Here is an 11,440-nt window from a genome sequence, read left to right on the forward strand (position 1 = left end):
ATACAAAAAGGAAAAGATTTATACACTACTTAAATAAATATTTGATTGAAAACAGATTTCTTTTCTAGATTAACTAAAATCTGAGTTTTAATAAATATTATTTCTATTACATTAATCTTTTTTGAAAATATAATAAATATTTCTAATATAATTATTATTATATTTTATTATTTACTATCTAGCTAATAATATATCTAATTTAATCAAATATTTTAATTATTTATATCTTTTTGTTTTAAATAATTAATTCTATAATTTTAAAGATTATTCTTAATTAAAAATATATTTTTTAATAATAAAATAATAAAAGAATATCTTATAAACTAATTAAGACTTTAATTAAAATAATTTACCTTAACTCGAATTTTTACTAACTATATACAATCTAAGATTATACTATATAACCCTAAATCGATAATGAAAAATAATAAATAGGATTATTATTAAATATTGATAATAAAATTAAGAAATATATAATAAATAATTATTTTATTTTTTATATTATTATAACTTTTGATTTTAATAAAAAAATCAAATAATAAATAATGAGATTTAAATATAGAAAATAATAATATAAGAAATATCTTATCAATAAAAGCAAAACTATTTATTCTGGAATTTATAAGAAATTAAGTTTAAAATAAATATCCATTCTTTAAAAATATATAAAATAAGTTTATAGAATTATCTTTCATTAATTTTATTAAATCAAAAAATCTTATATCCCAAATTATATTTAAAAGAGAATTTCTATTTAAATATATTAATTTAAATATTAATTTTCAATATTACAAATAAATTCAATAATTTCTATTTATACTTCTAAATTCAAATCCTTTTTGATATTATAGAAATCTTTATAGAAATCTTTATTCTTTTTAGTTTCTTTGATTTCAACTATAATACTAAAGTTATCTATATATAAAATCAAATTATAATTAGCTTTTAATAAAAAAATATAATATTATAATTAAAATTGTTTTTTAAAAACAAAATAATATTTAATTTAAAATTTCTATATAATTATTTAAAATATAAAAAGGATTTTGGAAATAAAATTAAAGAAATAAAATAGAATTATTATATATACAAAAAGTATTTTTAAATATACTTTATATAAAACTATTATTAATAATTTTCTTATTTAGAATTTCTTTAATCTATTTATAATAATTATATTCTTAAATAATAACTTTGAGTTTATTAATCTCTATAAATTTATTAATAAGGTTTTTAATAATAATATAATCTTTAATATAAAAATTAATAGTTTATTAAAGGAAATTAAATATTTTTCTTTTTAAATTATAAAAGAGAGTTTTATTATCAATAATTTCCATTTATATAATAAATAATTAAAATTTTCAATATTATAATATAAAGTTACTTTTTTAAATATTATTAAATATAATCTAATATTTATACTTAATTTATATATAATTGATTTCAACAAAATTGTTATAAATTATTATAAGTTTATCAACTAATTATAATTCTATTAAAAAAGGGATTTGAGTATATAAAAAGTACAAATATTATTAAGCTTTTTCTTTCATTTGATTTGCTATATAAAATCAATATTATAATTCTAAAACAAATAATATTATATATAGCTTTAATTATTTTATAATTAATAGCTATTATAGATCTACTTTTGGTTTTATATTATCTTTAAGTTTTAATAAAAGATTAATAAATTTCAGAATATATAGTTTTTCTATAAAAATAATATTAAAACGAAAATAAAGTATTTAATAAAATAGTAAATTACAATTGAATATAATTATTAATAAGTAAATACTCTTTTCTAAATAAAAGTAAGATTATTTTAAAATATATTTTTGAAAACAATTTTTCTTTTTTTTAAATATAAAAATATTCTATTTAATAAATCTCATAAAAATATTAAAAGTTTGAACTTTGCTTTTCTTAAAAAAAGATATATAAGATTATTAAGAAATAATATAAAACAAATTAATAATACTTTGAATATTATTAACTTATATTTGTAATCTAATAATTTGTTTTTATAAGGATTCAAGTATCTATATTTAATCTATAATTAATTATATTTGAATATCAATTTGAATAATATTATTTCAAGATTAATAAATAATTCCCTTTTCCTTATCCTTTCCTTTTTTATTAATATTAATACCAAATTCAAAAACAATATTATTATTATTTATATAAGTTTACTCTAAACAAAACTAAACAAAAAAGCTGATTAGGAATTATTATACACCAAACATAAATATAAATAAATTGATATTAGAATTAATAGATATAAATATAATAATAATACTTATAATTTATATATTTATTAATAAATTATTTTTATTAAAGATTACTCGAAATAAATCTTCTTTCTATAAATAATATCGAATTTGTATAATTCATTTAAGAAGGTATTAAATTATAAAATATTATTTAATTAGTTATTAGATAGCTATATAATTGTATAATGAGTTATAGATAATATAACACTTTGTTTTAGAAGAATTACAAAAACAGGATATAATTTATTCTTAGAATTTATAATTACAGAATCGAAAGCAAAATGTTTATAGAGTGCTCCTATATATTAGCTATATATATATAATTATACACATATATATATATACATGTAAGCGATTACATGCGATTGAGTGCGATCCATGATAAGATTAATTTAAATCGAATCTTATGGAATTATTTTATATAATAAAAAGAAAGTACAACCAATCAAATTTAATTAATTTAATAATAATCTTCTATATGCTTTCATTTGATTCTATTTCATTCTAAATCAATTTGATAAGAGATACTAATATATAACTATATAATAATATAATTTTATAATAATATGATTTATCATCAAATTACTAATATTACCAGGTTACCACTTTTTTTATTATTCAACTACTTCAATTTTAATTTGCAATATTTCAATAAATAATTATAAAAATATAATCAAAAAAAATCTAAATTATCTTAGTTATTAAAACTATTCGAAAATCTAAAAATTTGATAATTATAAAAATTATAAAAATTTATTTAATATTTCGATTCATATTATATAATAAAATTAATAATTGAAATAATCAAATAAATATTCAAGCAAATAAATATAAAATAATTAAATTTAAAAGAGAAAATATTTTTTGAATATATAATTAATATGAATAATAAAGGATTTATACCTAAATTGAATAATATAAAAAATATAGTAAATTATATTCTTAAATTATAAAAAATAAAAAAGATTAAAAAGTTTTAGATTTATTGATTTATAAAATATTATACAAAATTAAAAATATATTTTAATCACATTTATAATTTTTAAAAAGTTCTTTATAAAGATTTTAAACTTATTAAAAAATAATTTTAAATAATACTAAATATATAAGTAAAATATTATATTTAAAACTATAATTTCTATAATTTCAACAAAATAGACTTTATAATAAGGATTATAATTACCTATATAATTGTAATTAATATTAAATGAAATAATAAAAGTAAGATAATATAATTAGGTAATTAAGAATGGACTATAGCAATTATATATAATAATAAAGAGGGTAAAATTATACCTCCATTTCTAATAATTTAAGAATAAATCCACCTTTCGAATTGATATACCGAAATTAATTTTTTTGTAGATTAGATTATTAAATCTATTTCTAAGAAATAAATAAATAATAAAATAGAATTAAAATAGTTAAAGTATTTCAACAAATATATTATTCATCAAAGAAAAAGCAAATATTAAATATTAATACTAAATAAATATAAAAATTATAAATCAATATCTTTTTAATTATATTGTAAAGTAAATAATATAGTATGTATAAAACTATTAGTATATTCTAGTTATTTAATTTAATTATTTGATATTAAATATTTTAATATTCTAAAATGTTTGTATAATAATCAAATTGATAAATTTATTAAAACATATATCAATTATATTTTTAAGATTGAATTCTTTATAGTTTTCAAAGCTATATATTATTAATTAATTATATTTTAGAATATAAAAGCTAGGTTTTAGGGAATTAATTAATATTATTTAATCCTAAAGTTATACTTTCTAAATTAGATATTCGAATTTATATATCTACCCCCCCCCCTTTCAATTTAAATCCTTAAATCTCTTAAACCCCTTACAATCCAATTGAAGCTCTTTTTGAATCAACTTTAATAAAATTTCAAATAAATTAGTATCAATTAAATTTTTTTATATTTATATTTGAAACTATATTAATTTTAACTAAAAATATAAAAAGATTAACTTATAAAAATATATTTTTAAATATAGAAAACTGTATACTTCAAAAGATAAATAAAGTATTAAATAAATATCAATATATAAAAAAGATTCAATTATATTAAGAAAAAGTATTTATTAAATAAAAGGTTTTTAATATATTATTTCAACAAAAAATTAATATTTAAATTCAATATAATAAGCATTAAAAAAGAAGGAATTTTAATAGAAAAATATTTTTTAACCAATATTATAATATATATAAAAAAACTAATTATAATTTAAGAACTTATCAAAATAATATAATAGATTCTAAATTATTAAATCCTTAATAATTTTAATTAATTAATTAAGTAATTATTAAATAATACGAAATTGAAATAATTAAAAAAAAAAATAGTGACCCAATAATATTAACGACTCAATAATAAACCACGTTATAGAATCATATTAAAAATATATTAGTCATCAAGATATCTCTTAATTAGTAAGATATTAATAAGTGATTTAACAGGCTTATTATGGATTTTTATAAATTTAATCTAAATAAAGATTACGATCTAAAGAGATTAAGTAAAAATTTGATTCTTCTTTTTGATGAAAATTTAAAAGTTACTTGTTTAATCTCATTTCGAAAAGACATTAAAATTATTAAAGTTCTTTCAAATGATAGTAGATTCCCTTTAGTCATTTCGCTAATATATAGAGGTCATATAAGTAATTAATATAAAACTTAATTTTAATACAATCTGACTGTTTTTAGAGCTTTTATTACTGCTTTAAGCGATTTAAATAGATAATAAACTCTTCCCCCCTTAAAATTGAATATTTAAAGCTTTTTCTTGCTTTTTATTAACTTTAATAATTTTATAGTATTTGAAGTATTTAAAGCTTTCTATAGATTCTAAATAGATTTAGAATAGGAATTCAAATTTAAACTTTAATCAAAATTAATAATTTTGAATAAAATATAATCTTTATAATACTTTTACTATCTAGAGTTCACTATATAAATTTTCAATTAGCGATATGATTTGATTTGTTTAAATAGTAAAAGTAGGGATATATCTAGATATATTTTATATTACTTACTTATTCAACCTTTGTATAATAATTAGAAGGATAAGTACTATAAAACAAACTAAAAAGTAATTAAGTTTTTCTTTATTTTTAAGCTTTAAATAAATTAAATTGTAATACTATTTGAATATTTATATAATAAACTTTAGTATATCGAAGTATTTTAAAAGTTATATCTTATTCAAAATAATTTAAATTTCAAGTAAAATCATTAGTTTTTTATTCAATTATTATTTAAAGTTCTATTTAAATTTTATAGAAAGCTTTAGATATTTTAAAAGCTATAAAACTATTAAAATCAATAAAATATAATAAAAACTTCAAAACTTTGAATTTTGGGGGAATAGCTTAATATCTATTAAAAATTCTTAAAGCAATAATAGATTTAGTTAAAACAGTAAGTTTTCACTGAAAGTGGGTTTTACACGACTTACCCTCACACCGTGTAGTGGGGCTCATGTGGAGTCTGGTCAATTGAGGCGCACCCCAAAGACGTCTGTGCCTTCCTTTCACGGTGTAGAGTGGTCACCGTGTAGGGGTAGGGGCTGAAAGGGTTAGATTTTATCTTAGTATCAACCAAGCTCCAAGGAAAGACCGACTTCTGAATCAACTACATCATAATACTTCATATATAAAATGAGATCTGACTTACCGATTGAATGATCATCCAAACTTTGAATCAGATTCACAAGTTTTGAGCTCTACACTTCCAAGTAGCCCTTGACTTTGCTTCAAAAGTTCTAAACACAGCTTTGTGAAACAGACGCAGTGGAACTCGTGATCAAAAAGATTTCTTAGATTATCTTTCTTTTTTTCTACCCCTTGGGCGCATCGAGGGAGGATGGCCCGACCAATGGGAGTTTTGGCTAATTAAGAGTACTTAGCCTGCTTCCACTGTCAAAAATTTGAATCTTGTTCACGAAGCTTTTTGTTTAGTCTATAACAGTATATTTCAATCACGATGTGGTCAGCAGCTTGCGTAGTCGCATTTGCTGGACTGTTAGTAAGCGTGTATATTGTTACGCGGCGCAAATCAATTTCAGCCTTGCCACTGCCACCAGGCCCTAAGCCATTGCCGATAATTGGCAACACCCATCAAGCTCCTAAGTCACATGGCTGGAGAACATATTGCGAATGGAACAAACAGTATGGGCCGATTGTCTATGTCAACATGCTTGGCCAGTCTATCATCATTTTGTCTACAAATGAAGCAGCCCATGACGTCTTGGCGAAGCGGGGAGCTGTATGTTCAGACCGACCTCGTCTTTTTGTAAGATAAACATTATACGCTCCCTGCTGTGAATTCATCTCCTATGTATACATAAAAAGAGAACATGAGCTAATTTGTTTGGGATTTTGCAGTTGGCGACGGAGCTGGCCTTGAAAGGATTAAATATCCTTATGATGAATTATACCGAGCAATTTCGACAACATCAGAGGCTACAGTCCTCAGTGCTGAACGCGACTCAGGTAGCTGCATATCTTCCCTTCCAGACTATGGAGTCGCATCAATTGATGTACGACCTGCTGGACAGTGCGGACAGGGTTGGTATTGATGTTCGGGGTCTTTTTCACCGCACAACTGCCAGCATTATTCATACATTGCTGTATGGCTTTCGTATCAAAGACCACAATGACCCGCTGGTTCAAGCTATTGTTGAGGCCAATAATGAGTTCTCAGAGTTTATACAGGTCGGCGCACACATTGTTGACCAGTTCCCTGTACTTAACAATCTACCCGGTTTCTTAGCCCCTTGGCAAGCAAAAGCTGAGAATCACTACACGACCAAATATAACATGCGCAATAAAAATCTTCAGCGTGGTCTAGATTCAGATTCGTGGAATATATCAAAGCAGCTCAAGAAGACTCTCGAAAAAGATAGCCTTGCGATGTCTATGTATGAGCTGGCATTCGACCTTGGCACTTTGATTGACGCTGGGCTAGATGGAACTACAGATAGTTTGTTCTGGTTTGTGGTAGCGTGTATCACGCAAGATCGGGGCTTCATAGCCACTGCACGCAAAGAGCTGGACGCTGTTGTGGGGCGCGATCGATTCCCAGTTCCAGATGATAAGCCCAACCTACCGTATGTCACTGCTATCGTCGAGGAGGTATTACGTTGGCGACCCGTTGTCCCAGAGGGAGTCCCTCATTTAAATAAAGAGGAGATATCTTACAACGGATATACTATTCCTAAGGGATCTATCATCATGGCCAATGTATGGGCAATTTCCCGGGAAGAGGCTTTGTTTGGCCCGGATACTGATAATTTTATACCAAATCGCTGGCTCAAGGAGGACGGCAAAACACTCAAAGATATCCCGTCTTCCGCCTTCGGTTATGGAAGACGGATATGTCCTGGCCGGTATTTCGCCCGTGATATCATCTGGGTCGTTGTCGCGCAACTACTATGGTCATTCGATATCAAGGCTGGCTTGTCTGAGACAGGCGAGCTCGTCCCAATTGATCCTCTAGCGTGCACCTACGGCTTCGTCATGCGGGCTTTGCCTTTCAAGGCTTCATTTCACCCTCGTGGCTCTTGGGTGCATGAAGTGATTACCAGAGATGGTGATACTTACAGTAAAGATCATGCGGCTATACTCGACCAAATTGGAGCAAAGTTTGCTAAGCTTTAGTCGTTATTTTTCTCATGTGTTATTGTCTCATTCGTTCCTATATATAGCCACCTACGAAGGATCAAACAATCATCTTCTAGTAACATGATTTTGTGAGAGTATGAGCATAGTGAATATCAAAATTGTTTAATGATGCTGTCAATGATGCTGATGTTAATGAATGTATGAATTTAATGTCTAGACTAGCCGCGCCAATGTTCTATCCTGGACCCTTGATTATAAGATAATGCGTCTTCAATCTCTTAACCCAAAGGTCGCACTCTCTTAGCCGGATAAAGCCCTCAGATGACAGAAGCTATACACCCAATCTGCTTTCCCTACTCTACACACTCTACCTCAAGCCCTGGTCGTCGTTGTAGCAGATATGACTTATCTTGTATACGCCCTATTATGATAGTATATACGCATTCCATATTAATTTCAGGTGGAGTAATTACAGGGCAGGTTTTGGTGATCGGTTAGTGTATGATTAATAGTGTTCGTACTTGCAGTATACGGTAGTATAACGGTGGCGTGTATTAAGCTTTTAATATAAGAGTTCATAGATATAAAGGGTAATTATATCACTTTTATATTAATATTCAAAATATTGAATACTAATAAGAACACTGACGATTAAATATTAAAGCTATCGATACTAAAGCATATATACACATTACTTATCTTGAGATATATACAAAAGAAGAAGCAAACCTATAGTCGCAGTCACAATAGAACTGACACTCTAGGTGTTACTAGCGATGAGCTATAAAACAAAAGCGATCTACATATCTATATGTATCGTTCGAGACATTTACTAAGGTGCGCCATCATCAAGTGTAGATCAAATGCAATGAAATGATAAGTCTCATCCAGAGGTCTTAGCCCAGTGAGTCAGAATCTTCACACTCTAAGAGTATTTATTACGAGCCGCAGCCCCATTTTCGCAGATATAATATTACAATTCATTGTAGGAGTCGTATAAAATGTTTATTCTCAGTATATTACCCAGTATAGCATACAGCAATCTCAGTCAAGTTTTCGAAGACTTCTTGCTGTTACAAAAAGATATCTTATCGCCCTATAACGTTAATTGGGTTCTTGGGATTATTTTTTTGTTTGTGATTATACTTTCAGGGACAGTGAATCGTTATAAAACTCACGTGTGTATATTGTTGCACTAATATTTTCCGAAGATTCGTCTGCTGATATCCTGTAGGGTCCTTGTATCTCGCCTCCCTGCGAGGTAATAATTGAGCAGGCAGAGCGGACAAATCATTGCCATGGACACGAGAATTTCGGATTTCTGTCTAAAAGAGCTGGATTTTCACCCTTACGAACAATAAAGGCTCTTCCACCTTCTCATGCGGCATGGGACCAACTTGCTGCTGCATTACCACACCTTGTCAAAACACAGACTGTCCGAGAAACTGTCACCAAAATGCCACTTCTTGACGCTTCTGCCAAAGCTTTGCCCGAACTCTATCTCCAGCGGGCTGCCACCATTCTCGGAATGACGGCTCATGCCTTTGTTCGCCTGGAAGGAAGCGAGCCTCTTACATTGAAATATGATCGCCATAGCGATATACTACCGGCATCACTTTTTATTCCGTGGGCTATCGTGTGCGAACGTCTTGGGCGATCAACTCCAGCTCTTACCTTAATTGATATGATGGTAGCAAATTTTACATCAACTAGCTTGTCATATAGCGATGTGACGCTTGAAAATTTGGAGTTGCTCGTTCCAACAGTCGGCAACGTAGAAGAGCGTACGTTCTTTGGAGTAATGATCGAAATGAACGCTAAAGCAATACCAATCCTCCATCAGATCATTGAGGCTCAAAGATCTGTCTTGGCTCGAAACTCTTCTTCGCTAAAAGATGCAATACGAAATCTCCACACACTAACTAAACAGATCACCAGAACCCTAGAGAAGGTCCATGTGAATCGATCTCACAAGGGTCATATTGATCCTCTAATTTGGACGGTCACTGTAGCAAATCTGGGAATCCCTTGGCTGAAAGATGTGGTAGGGGCTGCAGGCACAGCGCACCCCTTCTTTCACATGATGGATGAATTAACTGGACGGTCTGAATATCAGACAGGTATCGGCAAAGAAGCGAAAGCTGTTCGAGCCATATATCCCATCCACTGGCGACAGTTCCTTGAGGCTATCAGGGAGGTTTCTATCACGGAGTACATCATTACCTCGAAGGATAGAGAATTGATAGAAATCTGGAATGCTTTTACATCCTCATACCATAGTAAAGACGGTCTATTGGGAGTTCATCGGAGAAAAGTGTTGGGTTTCCTCGCTGTCTCGTTCAGAATCGGTCGAGATACAACTATCAATGGTCTAGGCCGCAGGTGCAGGAATCAGCCTTGGCTAGAAGCCGATCAGGAATTGGAAAAGGCACGTCTAGAACGGAGATGTCTCGATCAAGATGAACACTTGACGAGTTTCAGACCCAGTTCAGATAAGTTATATATGTCCGAACTCATAAAACACAATTCGGAAAAAATTGGGTATTGGTTTTCGGCAGAAGGCAGTGTTTACAATGCGAGCACGTTTATGCAGAGGCACCCAGGTGGTGATACCTTGATCGAGCTAAGCAGCGGCCAAGACATAACTGACAGCTTGAAGGCAGTCGGCCATCTGTCAAACCCTTCAATTCGCAACAAACTTAAGACGTATCGTATCGGGACCCTGGAATACCCCAGGTTTGCTTCTCCAAGAGCAGAAGATGCCTACTTAACCGCCGCTGATCTTGGTCAAAAGGTAGCTGAAATGGAAAATGTACACCGGAGGAATTTTCAGTTGTTAAATGGTAAAATTACAGCGCTGGACGAACCTGAGGTTCTGACACCCAAGAAGGCGGGCCACATACTTGATGCAAAGAGAAGACTACAGAATGAACACGTGCCGGCATTAGCGATGCTCTTAGAGACCCTACTCGACGATATCGCGAAACTGATTAAGAACCTCGACCTGAGGACTATTCGAGCGCAAATTTTCGATCTTGTTTCGCGAGAACGAAAGGTAGACACTACAACCTCGCTCTCATCCTATAAAATGGCAGTAGATATACTGCTTTTAGACTTGAGTTGCTTGACTCAGATAAAAGAGCTTATTACTTCGATTATTAAAACTTTCGAAGACGCTGACTTTATGTATTCTGAGCAAAGTCGATTTGAATTAATAAAAGATTTAGATAGCATAGCGAGTCTATTAGTATATTTGGCAAGAAAATAGTCTAACTATTATTCTAAGGAAATTTTTGCTGGTTATTAATCCTAATAACTAATTTTGATAAAGAAGTAATAATCAGTTAAAAAGTCACTAACTATTATTCTAAGGAATTTTTTATTGATTATTAATTCTAACTATTATTCTAAGGAATTTTTTGTTGATTATTAACTCTAGTAATTATTTTTGATAGAGGGCTGATAATTAATTAAAAAGTCTTTAATTAATCATTAATTTAATAGAAT

The 11,440-nt window shown here is 28.1% G+C and overlaps 1 protein-coding gene across 1 annotated transcript; it reads left to right on the forward strand.

The window, feature by feature from the left end:
* Positions 1 to 6,293: 6,293 nt before the first annotated feature.
* Bfra_009169 (putative nadph-ferrihemoprotein reductase protein) lies at positions 6,294 to 11,201 on the forward strand (the record flags this gene model as incomplete). The annotated part of the gene is made up of 3 exons (XM_037339519.1): positions 6,294 to 6,602; positions 6,695 to 7,953; positions 9,266 to 11,201. The coding sequence occupies 3 exons, from the start codon at positions 6,294 to 6,296 to the stop codon at positions 11,199 to 11,201; spliced, it is 3,504 nt and encodes a 1,167-aa protein (XP_037191085.1).
* Positions 11,202 to 11,440: the final 239 nt, after the last annotated feature.

This window comes from Botrytis fragariae (genome assembly GCF_013461495.1).
Source record: "Botrytis fragariae strain BVB16 chromosome Unknown tig00000101, whole genome shotgun sequence".
NCBI lineage: Eukaryota > Fungi > Ascomycota > Leotiomycetes > Helotiales > Sclerotiniaceae > Botrytis > Botrytis fragariae.